This window comes from Telmatherina bonti (genome assembly GCF_933228915.1).
Source record: "Telmatherina bonti genome assembly, chromosome: 8".
Taxonomy (NCBI): domain Eukaryota; kingdom Metazoa; phylum Chordata; class Actinopteri; order Atheriniformes; family Telmatherinidae; genus Telmatherina; species Telmatherina bonti.
In genome coordinates this window covers 20,631,486-20,648,928 of record NC_136626.1, presented here as the reverse complement: position 1 = coordinate 20,648,928, position 17,443 = coordinate 20,631,486, and the positions used below count along the sequence as shown (strand labels likewise).

The 17,443-nt window shown below is 35.6% G+C and overlaps 3 protein-coding genes across 3 annotated transcripts in view; all 3 read right to left on the bottom strand.

Annotated features, from left to right (window-relative positions):
* LOC306759871 (deoxyribonuclease-2-alpha-like) overlaps window positions 1-1,566 on the bottom strand; it is a gene marked incomplete at both ends in the record, with an annotated part of 2,894 nt that extends 1,328 nt beyond the window's left edge. Inside the window, 3 exons of the mRNA XM_079245617.1 lie at window positions 1-52; window positions 149-246; window positions 1,549-1,566. The exon at window positions 1-52 is cut by the window's left edge and continues 108 nt beyond it. Coding sequence (XP_079101743.1) covers window positions 1-52; window positions 149-246; window positions 1,549-1,566 — 168 coding nt within the window. The remainder of the gene's footprint in view (window positions 53-148; window positions 247-1,548) is intronic.
* A 2,242-nt stretch (window positions 1,567-3,808) lies between these two features.
* On the bottom strand, window positions 3,809-6,470 carry LOC306759870 (deoxyribonuclease-2-alpha-like; the record flags this gene model as incomplete). Its single annotated transcript, XM_079245616.1, has 7 exons — window positions 3,809-4,179; window positions 4,338-4,529; window positions 4,624-4,782; window positions 4,856-4,937; window positions 5,020-5,179; window positions 5,276-5,373; window positions 6,459-6,470. The coding sequence occupies 7 exons, from the start codon at window positions 6,468-6,470 to the stop codon at window positions 3,809-3,811; spliced, it is 1,074 nt and encodes a 357-aa protein (XP_079101742.1).
* A 3,318-nt stretch (window positions 6,471-9,788) lies between these two features.
* Window positions 9,789-16,703, bottom strand: dnase2b (deoxyribonuclease II beta; the record flags this gene model as incomplete). The annotated part of the gene is made up of 6 exons (XM_079245615.1): window positions 9,789-11,408; window positions 12,508-12,705; window positions 14,904-15,065; window positions 15,621-15,699; window positions 16,257-16,431; window positions 16,600-16,703. The coding sequence occupies 6 exons, from the start codon at window positions 16,701-16,703 to the stop codon at window positions 11,074-11,076; spliced, it is 1,053 nt and encodes a 350-aa protein (XP_079101741.1). The 3' UTR covers window positions 9,789-11,073.
* Between the last annotated feature and the right edge of the window lie 740 nt (window positions 16,704-17,443).

Below are 17,443 nucleotides of genomic sequence, written 5' to 3'. Positions count from 1 at the left end.
GTAAAAATAAGATAAACCACCTTCATCTTTGGGCAGCTTGTATAAAATATACCTAAAGATGTGAAGAAAAGTCATTTTCATCATTCATTTAGATTAAACAGACAAAATATGCAAATAGAAATTGCCTCATGCCAAATTATCCACCAACCAGTCAACTTCATCTCCTTGGTCATTCCTGCATTTCACATCCGAACGACAGCCGTGGACATAGATGACAATGCTTACTAAAAATCGTATTAATTTGACCTGAGATCAATCAAAGAGAATCACGTTAGAATTTAAACAATAGAACAGTCCTCATGTTTTTTTTTCTAAGATAGTATCTACATTATAGCCAGTGAAGTTTCTGCACAGCTGGAAATAAATTATGAAGTTTCACTTCTGAACTAGATACAGGGGTGACATAAAGTGTCTGAAGTTTCAGTTTCACAAATAAAATGATGAAGTATCTGTTCCTTAATTTATAGTTTGTTTGTTTTTTTAACAATAATTGTGGATGACCTGAGGAGTCACACAGTCACTCAGGAGGTTGAGCAGAGAGAAAATATAGAGGGAGCCGAACTAAGTTGATGTGACTTAAAAAATAAATGAATGACATAATGAAACAAGCATCTTTTGGTTCTGAATAAAATTTAAATCAAACCAGGATTGATTGTTCCTAAGTTTTTTATTTGCTAAGACAAATGTCCTGTGAAAACAGTTTAGAATCAAATCAAAGTTTAATAATAAAAAAAAAACATAGCAAACAGAGACCGTTTATTACAAACATAAGACTATGAAGTGACTGAAAAGGTGCAGGCTGAAGCATAATGCTTAAACCATTTCAATTTAACACATTTAGCTACTCATTAGCATATATATTTTTTACAGAAAAGAGAAAGAAAGAAAAAAAACACAAAAGCAACTAATACATTGACAGTCAAAGTGGAAGAATAACGAAGCAGAATCATGAAATAAATACCACAAAATGCTTCACAAAGTATAAACTCTTGTATCCTTTAAAAATTGTCTGAAAAATGATCCTCCTGAAACCCAAATATGTACAAGTTCCAGTTTTCAGTTTACTTCAACACATCTGTCATTTTACTGAACACTCACTTGTGTCACCTGTTATCATGTGAACTTTTGATTGCAAATAAAACATTTAAATAAAACGACATTATAAGTGCATTACTTTAATTTACAATGCAGATGTCTTTAAATATCTTAAATCGGTTTTAGCAAAGCAAATAAATTTATTCTTGCATCCTCTCAAAGGTCTGTATGACTTCAGCCATTCTGTAAAGCCACTTTATAGCCTGGGGGAAAGTCATTTCCATTTTTGATCACACATGTATAACTCAAATAAACAGCTGCAAAACAGGCTGCCTTTTAATGTAAAGATAATGGTGTAAGTTTTTAATAAATAACTATACACAACAGTCACTCATCAATTCTTAGTACTTTTACATATTTTAACATATTAACATTTTACTTACATGTCCATCCATCTTCAGCTAAATATTTGTTCTCTACTTTTGTCACGACTCACTGTTAAATGAAACTCACACTGTCTCTCACTTCCATATTTCAACTGCTTCCCTTTAGCTCAAAATAAAACACTTAAAAGGAATCAAACTTTTTTTTTTTTTTTTTTTTAACAGCAGCTAGTTGAAATTCCTGCTAGTGTCACTGTGAAGGTTCAACTTATTTTATGAACACATTAATACCAAGCTTGGCTTGAGTACTTTTGAAGGTTAATTCAGGATTTAATTCGCATTAAAGATACTTCTCATTTCTCCATGTAACATAAACCAATTTATAAGTGCTGTGGTGTACTTTATTGGAGTCTAAGATGTATATAACATTGGTGAATCATTATTCCCTGATTTGTTCCTCATTAGTTATTAATTAACTTATGCTCCTTCAACTGTTTTTGTTAACTTTTCCCGGTTTTTGTCGCTCAATTTCAACTTTTTGAGTTATGTTCCTGCCATCAAATTCAAAATAGGAGAATATTTTCCATGCTGTAATACAAACTTTCACTTTCAAAATCTGATATTTTGATTCCCATCAAGGAGGGGGCAAAAGTTATGGGATTGCTGGTGTTTATCTGTTTGTTAGCAATTTTATGCAAAAACTACTGGATAGATAAATACATACATACATACATATATATATATATATATATATATATATATATATATATATATATATATATATATATATATATATATTTTTTTTTTTTTTTTTTTTTCTTCAGAGAATAGGTTTAAGTCTAATATTGATCCGTTAAATTCTGGGAGAGATTCGGAATCACTATCTGGATCCAAACTTTTTTCGGAAGGATTCTTTATAATTGAGAGATAGGTGTCAGGACGGGCGGTGGGGATGTTGACCCAAATGCAGAGATGAGGTACAGGGATGCAGAGTCAAGACAGATTTATTTTCACCAAAGGAACTCAGGGGACTAAAACAACAAAACGATCCAGCAACTGGGAACAGAAAACCAGGAGAATATATACAGCCAACATAATAAGACACAGGTGTAATGACTTAACTGAGGACCAGGTGATCTAATGAACAGAAACTAAGGTCAAACAAGAAACAAGACAAGTATAATAAATAGGAAAACTACAAAATAAAAGAGGAAACCGGAAATGAAGACACACCAAGAGTCCAAACCCTGACAATAGGGACATTTTCAGTATATATGCATATAAGTCCACAATAAATGGTCAGGGTGCTTGGACAAAAGACACAGGATAAATTCCCAATAGGTTTTTTGTCAAAGTTTGGAAATTTTTGCAATTTTCATCACTGAAAGAACAAATGAACACATAAACATGCAACAAATACAACACACGACAATATAGCCAAGACACTGTAAATTCATTCTCAAGGAATCTGGGAATCTAAAAATGTAAACCTATAAAAATAAATGTAGGACTATAACACAGTGTGGAAAACACAAAATGGGTGGAAATGAGCTGCTTGGTGGCAGTCTGCACTCTCTCAGTGCTTTGTGGATTATGTTTTAGTGAGAATAAAATAAGGATTTATGAGATTATGCATCGTATTACTATCCAGCATCACAACCAAAAGAAAACTTTAACAACACATACTTTTTTCAAATTAGCTTCCAGCAAATGTTTGACAAGTACGTCTTATTTCCAACGCCTTTTAACATCTTATCACGTATTCTTCTGGTTGAATATCTACATTTTGATTCATTTCTATGTCGTGTGAGAAGCTCTTTATGACACTGATGTGATGTATAAAAGAACAATAATAATTTTACATGATCATTGCTCTCATGAAGACTGTATCCTGACCTGGAAAACATACATAAATCATACTATTCCTGTGATACCAGTCATGCTGCTTCTTCTTCTTGTTTGCTGCATAGCAGTGACAAAACTAATGACACAATAGTTTTTATCAACAGCTCTTTCACAAACCAGGAGGACTGTTTATGAATGGATTTAATTCTTGTCCTTATTAATGGATATAGCAAAATTTTAGTCCTCACACACAAAGTTTGGGAAGTTTCAAAGTGTCCATTCATATTTAGCCTAGTAAAAATGTAATTCAGCCATAGCTGAATGTAAATTCATGACTGGATGAAAGAAAAGCATATTAGACAGCATGAAGTTTGCAATCATCATAAAAGATTATCATCATTTTATGAAGTAAAAATGAGCTTGACTGCCCACAGAATAATGCTCAAAGCAAAAAAAAAAAAAAAGAAGAGGAAACTTAATAAAAACACAATAACAAACAAGGAAACCTGAGTAAAACTCTCAAATCAGACATGCAAAATGTGCCTTTACAGCTCTCTGGTTTGATCATAGGAATATGGCTGCTTACAATCGTCATGCTGTGAGATCAAGCCACTGAAAGCCTTCGCCACCACACTGTCATCGGTACATAATGCTCCTCCTCCTCTGCTCATCTGACTCTTCTCTCTGTTCATATCAGCAATACAGGTCAAGGCACCATCTGATGTCACACACCATTTGGAGTGATCCAAAGTGTTAGTGAAGGGGTCCCTCTCTGGGAGTTTCACTTCCATTACATTGTAGACATGGTGACGGATGCAAGAGCTGCAGTTAGATGGCAGAGGTTGACGCATCTTTCCCCAACTCTTGACAAACAGATTTCCTGTTGCTCTTTTTGCAATAAGTCCGGAGTAAAGATCTGCAGTTCATTGATCAAAAATAAAAGAGAAAGAGAGGAGGAAAAAACAGGCAGTTAAGGTAATTCCCATCACCTCTTCTGTTTTTGACAACTAGCATGCGAAAATTGACAGACCGGATGATGTGGGTCCCAATAGGCTTACTAATGCAAAGACTCACCATCACCAAAACGTGCGTACTTTGCAAAGCTGAGGAAGCGCCGTTGCCTCCAAGAGGTCAACTCCATCACACTAAACCATGGGGCTTTTTTTGGGTAGCAGCTCCGCTGTGCAACACAACGCAACTCCTCATGAAAAGTTTTTGGAAGATCATAGTCATATGAATAAGCATGGATGTACTGGAGCTGCTGTCCTGAGAATTAAAAAGTTAAATATGTTATAATCCCTTTTGGTAAACAAATAAACTCCCCAGCACACAACGTCTTATCTCACAACTGTCAACTTACCGATTATTTTGAACTGATCGTAGCCAAAATGAACACAGATAAAAGTTTGAGCATTAGCGTTTCCAGAATCTGGCCAGAAGTTTTTGCTGCGATATGTTGGAAATTTTGGAGTGCTGTGTAAAAGCCAAACTCCAGTTTGTCTGTCCAACATCACAACACCTACAGGAAAAGAAGGAAACTTGTTACACATGGACCTTTCTTCTAGTAAACACATTCAGGATTGTTGCACCACCTTTGCTGTGGCCAAATGATGAAGAAACAGAGTTTTGATTTGGAGGTTGATCATTGTAGAGCAAGTATCCAAATCCTTCAGTCTGAAAGAAAATAAAAACACTCTGAATTTGTATCAGCACTAAAGGTGTTGTCCTAGTGAGTGACATATTTGTCATTCGTTACCTTTTTGACGTAGAAGTCAAGAAGTGGTTTCAGTGTTTTTGCCAGAGAGCCAGACTCACTGGTAATCTTCTCTTTGCTGAGTTTCCACCCGTTTGTTTGCTCATCCATGTAAAAATAAGATAAACCACCTTCATCTTTGGGCAGCTTGTATAAAATATACCTAAAGATGTGAAGAAAAGTTATTTTCATCATTCATTTAGATTAAACAGACAAAATATGCAAATAGAAATTGCCTCATGCCAAATTATCCACCAACCAGTCAACTTCATCTCCTTGGTCATTCCTGCATTTCACATCCGAACGACAGCCGTGGACATAGATGACAATGCTTACTAAAAATCGTATTAATTTGACCTGAGATCAATCAAAGAGAATCACGTTAGAATTTAAACAATAGAACAGTCCTCATGTTTTTTTTTCTAAGATAGTATCTACATTATAGCCAGTGAAGTTTCTGCACAGCTGGAAATAAATGAAGTTTCACTTCTGAACTAGATACAGGGGTGACATAAAGTGTCTGAAGTTTCAGTTTCACAAATAAAATGATGAAGTATCTGTTCCTTAATTTATAGTTTTGTTTTAAACAATAATTGTGGATGACCTGAGGAGTCACACAGTCACTCAGGAGGTTGAGCAGAGAGAAAATATAGAGGGAGCCGAACTGAGTTGATGTGGCATAAATGAAACAAACATCTGTCAATTCTGAATTGAAGTTAAATCAAACCTGGATTCCTTTTGTTTCTAAATTTCTTATTGTTAAGACAAAAATCTTTATTTAAACTTTATATACTTATGTTTCTCCAGAGCTTATACCCTCCCATCCCTGGAAAGATGTGTCTCTACCACCTGTGACTTCATAACTGTCTGTATACAGAATATATTGTGGTTAAATGGTAATGCAAAAGAATTAACACATTATTTAATAGCTGAAACCCTCAGCAACCCCGTCTTTATCCATTAACTCAAGTGTTTTATAAGGGCTTTACTTTAAACTGCCATTGGCCTACATTACTGGTGTCTTTAAATGACCTAAATAAACATTTAAAACTCATCCTCTTTAGTAGGGTGCTATCAGAGATCTGCATGACTTCTGCCTTGCTATAAAACCACTTCCTGGACAAAAGCACAACCACTTCCATTTTCAGCAGCATTTGTAGCATACTACTCTTTACTTAGTTGCTCAACAAAGTACACACACCATAGTTCCTGAATAAAATACTAAACAAAAATTTATAGATTTTTATATTACTTTCGTGCTCCGAGCCTTCGTTAATCTACTGCAGATCAGTATCAGCACATTTTGAAAGACTAAGCCTTCTGTCATGCAAGTATCTATCTTCCCCTCGACACTAATGCTTAAAGACATACACAAACTTTAACTGGTTAATTTTCTTACTTTATTTGGACAATGTTTTCAATACATAAAAAAATTTACTCACACGATCATCCATTCTCACTGCTCTTCAAGTTAAAGTGTGTTCTTCAAACTAGCTTTTGTCACATCTCACAGCCAAATGACACTCACACCCACAGTTCATCTGTTTCCTTATTGCTCAAAACAAACACCGTTAATGAATCATATATTGTTCTTTTACTAAACACCTGTTTGTTTACATTCCTGTTGTCCTGATGAGAGTCTGACTTGCCATGTGAGTCCAGTAAAACCAAGATTTACTTAAGTTTTCACAAACAGACAGGCTTTAAGAAAGAGTTGCAAAAGTCATGAGAGAGTGACACTTTTGTGTTATTGCAACAAATGACAGAAAATATTTTGCATTATATCACTGTTAGCATCGACCAAACTAAAAGTGAAACTGAATCAGGTTTGTTTACTTTGTTTCAGCTGGTTTAACCAGTTTGGTCAGATTGTTTGTTTTCTTGAGAACCTATACATACATACATATATACATACATACATGTGGATATGTATATATGTATATATGTATATATATATATATATGTATGTATATATATATATATATATATATATATATATATATATATATATATATATATATATATATATATATATATATATATATATATATATGGTTATATTTCATGGTTTACAATTGAAATAGAAGCATTTAGTTCATCTGTTGCAACTTCAATCTGTCTCAAAATATGAACTGTTTCATCACCAGAAATTCAAAACTACACTTATTGTCAACACCATCAGCTGTTTTTTCAGGAGTCAGATGTATGTTTTATTTCTTTTTTCATTAAAAAAAAGTTTGCTCCCCCTTTACTTTGTGTTGTTTATGTAATGAAGGAACTTCTAATTTATAACTTTTTCGTGTTTGTCATTCCATGAAAGTATTTTTAAAATCTCAAAATTAAAAACAGAATTTAGAAATGAAAATATTTTAAATCTGAGTTTTCAGAACAGTGTTAGATCACGAAATAATCTTGCTTATTGTGTTTGAATATATATCAGAATGCCCATCCATTTTCTTAATCACTTATTCACAAATTGAATCAATTTTTTCACCTCTACCATGTGTTAGTTTGACTTAGAGTCCCTCTTTAAGCTTTACTCCTGCTCAGATTGATCAACATGCTGATACTATAATAGCTTCAATGCGTACAACCTTGGATAATGTTGCTTCCCTAAAGAAGAAGAAATTAGGTAAGATTATGAAGGCTCCCTGGTTTAATTCCCAGCTTTGAGCTCTAAAACAGGCGTCAAGGCGTTTGGAAAACAAATGGTGATCATCAGGATTAGAGGAGTCTCACTTAACCTGGAAAGAAAGTTTAATTGTATACAAAAAAGCCTTACGTACGGCAAGAACAGCTTATTATTCATCATTGATAGAGGAAAACAAAAACAACCCTCGGTTTCTTTTCAGCACTGTAGCTAGGCTTACTAGGAGCCGGAGCGCTGTGGAGCCATGTATTCCTTTCTCACTTAGCTGTGATGATTTCATGTATTTTTTCAGGAATAAAATTGATACTATTAGAGATCAACTCCACAATATTCTTCCTTCTACTTATAATGTTGAGCCTGTTGTGGTCTCCGAAGCATCCTTAGAACCAGGATCTGACTTGTGTCTAAATAGTTTCTGTCCTGTCCAACCCTCTGAATTAACTAAAATAATAACTTCATCTAAACCATCCACCTGTATCTTGCTTGATCTTAGTACTGCATTTGATACAGTCAATCATAACATTCTGTTACAAAGACTAGAACAGGTGATTGGAATTACAGGTACAGCGTTAAGCTGGTTTAAATCACATTTATCTGATAGACTTCAGTTTGTTCCTGTAAATGACAAGTCCTCCTCACAAACTACAGTAAGTCATGGAGTTCCTCAAGGTTCTGTACTTGGACCAATACTGTTCACGCTATATATGCTCCCTTTAGGCAAAATTATTAGACAACATGGAATAAACTTTCATTGTTATGCTGATGATACTCAAATATACTTATCCTTTAAACCAGATGAAACAAATCAGGCCCCTCTCTTATGGAATAAGCTCCCAGTTAGTGTTAGGGAAGCAGACACCCTTCCCACCTTTAAGACTAGGCTGAAGACTTATCTTTTTGATAAGTCCTATAGCTAGGGATGGTTAGCATCCCTTAGTTATGCTGCTATAGGTTTAGACTGCTGAGGGACATTTCCTGATACACTGAGCTTCTTTCTCTTTATCTCTCTCTTTTATCCCTCCCCCAATAACAGTGTTGCATCATTAACATGTATGTCTCCTGTCTCAGCAGGTCTCCCTGGCCAGGAGTAGCAGTTCCTGTTGTCTGTTGTCTTTCTGTCCTCTTCCACCCCACACACAGCAGAGGCAGATGGCTGCCTGTCCTTGAGCCGGGTTCTGCCGGAGGTTTCCTTCCTGTTAAAAGGGAGTTTTTTCCTTCCCACTGTCGCCAGTGTGCTTGCTCAGGATGGGAGATTGAGTTGGACTCAACTCAATCTATTGGTTTCCTTATATAGGCTATTATGAATTGACTTTCATTATGTTTTCCCCTCTGTCTGTAAAGCGTCTTGAGATGGCATTGCCGTGATTTGACACTATATAAATAAAGTTGAATTGAATTGAATTGAACTTAGGCCAATGCAGAGTCGCAGGAAGCTGGAGGTATCCCAGCAATCATCGGGCGAGCAAGTTATGAGACTAAAAAACCATCCACGCTCAGTCCTAGGGACAATTTAAAGTCATTAATTAACCTAACAACATACATGTCTTGGATGGTAGGAGGAAGCTGGAGTACCCAAAGAGAACCCACACAGAAAAGCCATTTTCTGAACTCCCCCCCACCAGCCACAGTCCAAACCTTGTAGCTTTAAGGCCACAGTGCTCATCACTACACCATCATGCAGCCCTCTATATCAGAATGAATAAACCATATCACAACACGCTTTGGAAGTTTAGGTTGTTGTTGGACAAGAATAATGAAAAATACATACGTATGTCAGATGGAGCAGAAATCAGGCTGATGTGGGAAAAAGTTAATGTTGTTGAAACGATGGGAAGAGTGGGTGAAGTAAAATGACCTGTTAGGACATTTGAAGATGAACAAATGAGAAATCAGTAAATAACAAAATGTTTGCAAATAATACATGTGAGGGTGAAGGGGCTATGCACCGTCATCTTAAATATGAATATGACACAGGCTCTTGTTTCTCATGACCTAATTTATTTGTAGGATTTTATAAACTGTCCCACCTGCAAGCCAGCTGTCTAAAAACGCTCCAGCTTGCAACTTGGAAAAGCAAAAACAAAACAGTTTTCACAAAATAAAATAATCATGTTCTGACTTGTGATATTTTGCAACAACGTTGGTAATTATGCCTTTTGGCACTAAAGCACATCAAAAATGCATGTGATTGCGATTTCTGTTCACTCAGCCTCTGCAGGGGGCACAAGCTGCACATAGATGTAATCATTTGCTCCTATTACCCTTGGAAATCCTGCTACTGTAAAAGGGCATGTTTGATCTCAGTTAATGACTGCTGAATGTGTGGAAACCTATTAAATGTGATAATCAAGTGACACATAGCATTTAGGACATGGACAACACATCAGAAAAACAGGATTGGGGGATCCCAGTTGTGTTAACTACCATATCCTGGAATGACCCGAAAGCAAAAAATGCAAAAGTGTAAGTAGTTTTGTCATTGCATGCACTGCGTGATTCCTCCTCTATTGTTAGTTTCTCCAATATCTCCAAAATGGCAGTGCTGGAGAAGTGATATGTTTTAATGATTGTTTCCTCGTTCACCCTAATAATATTCACACAAGGGTGAAAAATGTGTAGTGTGTGCAGACTGTTTACACCTCCTTTTGAAACATGTCAAACATAGACCAGTTTCTATGAGCCACATGGCTTTCTGGTTTGATAGATCATTTTGTGGGCACTGATTTATATAGTTACATTTACTCCTCTCAACACACATAAGATTGCGTGTGAATGCCCAACATTGCATACTCATTGCGACTAACTGGATGCAGACATAGTATTATGCACCTTTGAAAGATGCAACTGTCAGTGCACACTGTTAGTAAATTTGTTCGTGCACTTTTTTGTGTGTGTAGTTTCTTTGCACATGTTTTTGCACATGCAAACCTTTAGTAGATCTGACCCAAACATTCTCAAGTCTCATATTGGAAGAGGTTGTAACCAGCAACCAAATGAACCTACTACTCTGGAATGTCATGACATGAAAAAGGTTGACAAAGACCGAGGTAAAGAGAAATACACATTACTTGTGGCTCAACATTGTGAAAAAAAAGAAAAACTGAGTGATATTTTCCTGACACAGCAAATGCAGTATATTTGAGCAACCACTGTTTAGACATAAAAAGAAATACTATGGATTCCTCAGTATAACATATAATGACAGTACAAGTTTTCCACAGTAATGGGCTTAATTAGGGTATGAAAAAATATATGTTGAAGCCATTAAACTTAGCTGCTTGTTTGACTGTAATGTGCTGACGGCTGCATATCAGCTGTTTTAACTGTAACATAACAAACATTCTCATTTACTCCAATCAATTTAGATCCAAGCCCACCATCCTAGTCTTCATAATATTCTGTTTTATTCAGCAGCCAATGTACCAATCCACCACTTGTCTGAAAGCTTGGTAAATCACAGGGTTATAGGAGCAGATAAGCCCCCCTGCACGCCAGAGCTGGGCCTTCTCCCTGTTCAGATCCCCCAGGCAGGTTATCTGGTCCTCATAATCTTGTGACACACACCACTTTGAGTGGTCGTAATGGGACTGGAAGAGGATAGATGTGGGAAGTTGAATCCTCTTGATGTTCATAGTATGTTTGGGTAGCGAGCAGTTGGAGGGCAGCTCGTGGCCTTGGGTCTGCCAAGACTCCACCAGAAGGTCAACCTCCAGGACCTGAGCCACCCAACCAGTGTAGATATCTGTATGAATGAAAGAGAGTGTTAAAATCAGTCATGTTATGATGTAAAGAATGAATTCAACCCATATATTTAACTTGATAGATCATCAGTGCATCCTAAATTGTTTTTGAATGTGTCAAATATTTAGCCAGCATCTTTTTTACTGTCAGTGCTACGTATCAAAAGTTATTAGACTTAATTTAACAGAAATAAACCTTGTAGGACTTTTTGTCTTTTGCATTTTACAGGTCAAGCTTTGAGCTGATTATGATATATTCTAAATATTCTATCCATTGTTTTCCTGGACAGATATGGCTTTCTTGAAGTAAAAGTCTGAAAATCATACAAACAAGGAAAAGGAACACTAACTGAGCAGAACTGTACCTTTCTGACAGAAAATATTAAGACAAAAATACCTTGTACAATTAGCTTTAAAGGTAGAGTATGTAAGATATTCAATATTTTCAAAATAAATTAACTAAAAAAATAACTACAATTATAATTAGATAGTTTTTTTAAACATGTAAGTTCCAGTCTGTCCATATTTGATGTGTTATTAAATTACAAGTTTAACTAATGACAAAGACCCTTCTTGAATGTTTTCTGACCAGTAAAAAGAAAAGTACTTTTTTTTTTTTTTTACACCACTAGGGTGAGTATAAGCCCATTTATTGCAGAGCAGCTCTGAGCTACAGCTCACAAGCGATTCCTGCCCTCATTGCAGCTGGCAAGGAGGAGGGCCGAGGGGTGAGTTTTGCTCATTACTGCCAACCTGTGGTTGTTTGTGAAGGTAGCAGTTTTGTGGTTTTGCTCACGACCTGGTGTTTGCCACCTAGTGGTGGAAAGAATCGCCTTGAAATCTTACATACTCTGCCTTTAAGCCATGACTCACATCAACATTAAAACTTATAGCAGATAATGGCTCTGAAGTGTGTTCATACACTTCAGTGTTTTGAGATGATACTATATCCACGTCTGATAATCAGCCACTCTGATAAGAAAGTAAAATGCACAAACTCAACAGCTGGAGAGAGAAACTTTTTTCAGGCTTTGTGCTGGTACCAAACAAGTGGCTAAAAAGCAAAGCACAATGACCACAAGTACATTAGAAACACCTTACCATCCACAAACTGCTCAGATTTGACAAAACTGACAAACTTGTCCCCATGGATTGAAAAAAGCTGTTCTTCTCTCCGGTTGGAAGACAGTGGTGGCTTGGAGCCCTTACACAGCTGAGCCAGCTGTGGTAGGTCGGCCAAAAACGCAGGGGGGACAGAGCAGTTATAGAAACGTGGGTAAAGGTAGACTAACTGCTGTGCTGCAGGAGAACAGAGGAAAAAAGTAAAAATAAGCCATTATTTTGTTTTATTTAAGAAAAAAAAACATTAAAAGTTTCTAAGTACATTTTAATAGTTAGATTTGAATTACTTTATTGAATATAGGATCACCTCTGTGTATGCTAGCACTATAGAACTTTTTTTTTTAAAAATCAGCTTATGGTTCTAAATAGATTTGTCAGTAAAACCTTCAGTAGATATCTAATGAAAAGGCTTTGTATTTGTCAGATATTCAATTAGCAACAGGGTAGACAAGAGTGTGGAGTGGACAAACTTAAAGGTATTTACCTTCATTTTCTCAGCCACATGCATCTTTTTTTAAACTACTAACGCCCAAATATTTATTCATATTTCTTTAAGATGAGTATTTAAGGTAAAGCTTAAGGACGCTGATTCAGAAAGAAAAAAAAGAGTAAAAGTATGGAAATGTATAGCTGTCACCCAAAGTTAAAAAAGGGGGCTTTATCACATTATGACATCATATGTTTTGTGGTGAAAACACTGTAAATCATATTTGTCTTAGAATGAGGGAACTGTGCATGGAGTAGATCAGAAAAACATCTAAATTACTAAATGGGTTGAATATGTATTTCATACTGTGCTAAGACAAAGAAGAATGCACAGTGGTGAAGCTTGGATGGCACTGTGGTACCTCACCCTACAAATTGCACCGTGAAACCACAAAACACTGCATCTTCATGTTAACAGCTTTACCTTCCCAATCCTAGTGGTGCACATGGCCAATAATATTTTAATTTTAGTTTTCAGAAGACAACAAAGATCGTGGCATAACCACTGGTACATGTTAACCAAAACCTCAGACATACACATGGAATAGCTCATTGAACACAGGTAGGAATTGTACCGTGTTGCTTATACCTCTCCCGCATTCATGTGTGTACAAGAATAAATCAGAGTGGAACAATGAATCATTGACAAAAAGAACTGAAATGTTTCTCTTAACAAGATTAATTTCCATAAAATATATTTTGCAACAATATTTTGAAGGTTGCAACATCTGCACACAGTGCCGACTTAGTGTTTCATGTTTTACAATAAAATGTTATAAAATCACATTAACCATGAGTTTTGTGTTTGTACAATAAACTGTCACATTGCAGCGTGATAAGTGTCTCACTTTTTTTTTTTTTAAATCTCAGTAACAGCTCTGTGCATCTATACAAAACAATAACTATTGCTCTAATGTTGAACAATTGTAAATAAGCAGCTTAGATTATAAGAAGCTATAAAGTTTGGTTAACTTAACTATAATAAAATTTGTAGCACAGCCAGATTTAGTCAGAAATGTGATATAACAAATACTTAAAAAATAGTTAAGTAGAACAACTGTTGTTTGATGCAATGATTTTGTTTCATAGTTTGTCCATGAAATAATTAAGTTAATGAAATAATAAATTAACAAATAACTTGCATTCACTAAAATTTCCTTCTAAAAAATAAGGCAGAAATGACTTTTTATGCATAAGCATACAGTCACTCAAATAATTGAAAAAAGGAACAATAACTAAAAATTTGCTAGATTGTAATTCAGTTATTTTAGACTGTTAATTTAACTGAGTTGAAGAAAAAACAAAATAAAATCAACAAACAAACAAATTGGCCCTGGACAAATTAGTACTACGTTTTCGGACAAAAGCAGAAGTCTGATTGAGAGGGACAGAAAAAACACCTGGAGTGGAAACATAAGAGGATTGTTTAACAAAATATTAGTTTATGAGCTATGTAACATACATTATTTGATCATATTTGTTTGCTTTTTAAAGATGATATTTTTGTTGAACCATAATCTGAAAATGTAATAATTTTTATAAAAAATTCTATGTATAGTTTTTGTCAATTTCAGCTAATTTCACAGGCTGCTGTGTTTTTTTTCCCTTCCTTAATGGGAGCGTATGAGTAAATTTAAGGACGACTGTGCGCAACATTTGGATTTCACCGGACTTATGAGCTGAAAACAAAATGTCTGGATCTCTGTGTACACAAGGTCCTAACTGTTAAGACTACTGATGACCTTTAGAAGACAAGGTCACAGGTTAATACTTTTTGTCACTATCATCATATTTGCTGCTTACGTGCGCACATACACACACACCCACACCCACACAAACACTTAGTAACCAGCAAATCAGGCTCACTTGCTGTAAGAACATTCACTCACTTATACGAAGGAACTGTGCATACTTGTAGGTCACACACAGGGCAGTTTGCCCATTGAGTTTACCAGAGGAAGGGTACTGGTAGCCCCTCTCAGGGAATGAGGGGAAATGGGGGATGCTGTGTGACAGCCAGAAACCTTGAGAATGATTGAAGAATAGAACCCCTGCATTAAAAAAAAAAAGAAAGTATAATGCATGAAGGCGCATTAGAAGAGACACACACATATAAACCAGCACACCTAATCTCATACATTTTTAATCAAAGTTGTGTCAGACTGGTTGGTAACCTTAAGTCAACAGCAGTTATCAGGCTTCTGCTCTTTGGCCATATCCTCCCCCTGTGACATCAAAGCCACACTGATTTGCTCTTTGTTGCATAATCTTACTCTAACCTTGCATCGCTGAACTATCAGCCTGGAAAACAGTTATGTCGATGTGCACTAATGAACGAGGGATTCAAGAACATCCTTAACACAAATACCAAAGCTTAACAAGTTGTAGCTATGGTTCTCTCAAGTTATTTGTTTGTTTATTAATCCACAACATTATTTTACTGTGATGCCATCAGGTGTCCAGTCCACAAAAATAAACATAATTTGTTTTTTCCTTTTATGAGGAGTCCTGTGCTTTAGGTATAGGCTGCCATTGCCTTCTCTCACACAGTCAATATGGAAGAATTATTGTTCTCATTTTACAATAATATTTGCAATGTAAAGTACCTTTAGTGTGTCCATATCCTCTGATGTATTTTACCATCGGTGGTCCATCATTGTACAGTGCATAGACTGAGCTGTTAGACTGGAAAAAAAGAAAATGAATGAAAGAAAAATACCTTATATATCTTAAAAACAAAACTGCGATGTTGTAGATTTGTTTATGTGGAATATGACTGATTAAAATCTTGTATTTTTCTAGACAAATGCTGAGAACAGCTGGTCAGTGATTGAAGTACAAAGAGAGGATGCAGGGTTATTAATAGAGGTTAATCAAAACACAAGGTCAGTTTTTTTTGTTACAGTCGTCAGTTTTTTCCTCTTTTTACTATTTCATGCTGTAGCAAACAGCTGATGTTACTATTTACTATTTACTAAAGTACAAATGGCATAAGGAAGGGCTTAAGCTAAACAGCTTCAGCTAAACTTTGTTCCGTATGGGAAACAAAACCATGCAAACTCAGCAAATTGACACCACCATTGCCTTTGCTAACTTCCATCTCATTACAGAAACAGAGGTTCGACATTGGTTTGTGTCTGTCTATGTTACTGCAGAGCAGAAACCTGCTGAAAGTGCTGCAGTTTTTGTTTTTAATCCTGCTTTTAAATAAATAAGATATAAGACATGAGACGATATTATACCATGTAGGCCTTTCCCATGTAGAGCTGATTCAGAGTGTGTCCTATGGCTCCTTCGCTGCTGTTAACCATGAATTTACTCATCTGCCAGCTCCCAACTGCTGAGTCCAGGTACATGTATTCCACCCCACTGCCAACCTCACCAATCCTATACTTGGGCAGTTTGTAGATAATAAACCTGAAAAAACATTGGAACACAGGGACTTGTTGGGAACAACAGATTACACACCTCACCTTTATAAAATATAACAAATAAAACATACAATTAATAATACATAATATAAATGCTTTTCCTGAAACTTGAGTGTTACAATGCTAGTGATTCAAAATATTTGTATGTACTCACCAATCAACTGGATTGCCGGCTTCATTTCTGCAAGAGATGTCTGTTTTACACACTGTGCAACACAGAAATACAACAATAATGTAGAAGCACACCTTAAAGTCCATCGCAACTGACTTGTGTAGCGAAAAAGAAGACAGCCGAGAATGAAAAAAAGCCATGCATCATGGCTGAGTGACTTAGAGAGTGGAAACAACACAGCTGCTTGGACATGCAAAACAGGAACTCATAAGGTTTGCTCACATGATGGGAAGAGTGAAAGTAGCTACTAAGTGAGGTTAATTAAATCAGGAACTTTAACAATATCTAGGTTTGTTTATTGGTGTGATTGGTCTTTTTTCTGTATTTCACACTGTTCTTGCACTTTGAACTGCAGTAAATGTCAGTACATGAAATGTGCTTTACAAATAAACTTGCTTTGTCTTTACATTTTGGCAGATTCTCAGCACAACCACAGTCTTATATAATTAGCAACAGATCTCTGCTGATCAGTGAAGTAGAAACATTTGGTTAAAGGAAATGGTGTAAGATGTAAGAAAGCTTAGGCATGGAAATATTCGTTTCCCTTATTTGTGCTGACACATCAAATAAGTACTGTAAATGTAGAAGTGAAATTTTACTGGATAAAGTGAGTAATAAAATGTTGAGAAGGTACTTTTTAATTTTTAAAAATAGTACAAGTCCATTTCAATGTACAACACATATGATACACATTTGTTAAATTTTAAAAGGGAAATATCTATTCAGATTTGTTCAAATAGACCACATTGGTGAATATCTTATTTAATGCATATCCAGTTTTTCACTATTATAACATTACTGTTATAACATTATCAGCCTTTCACAT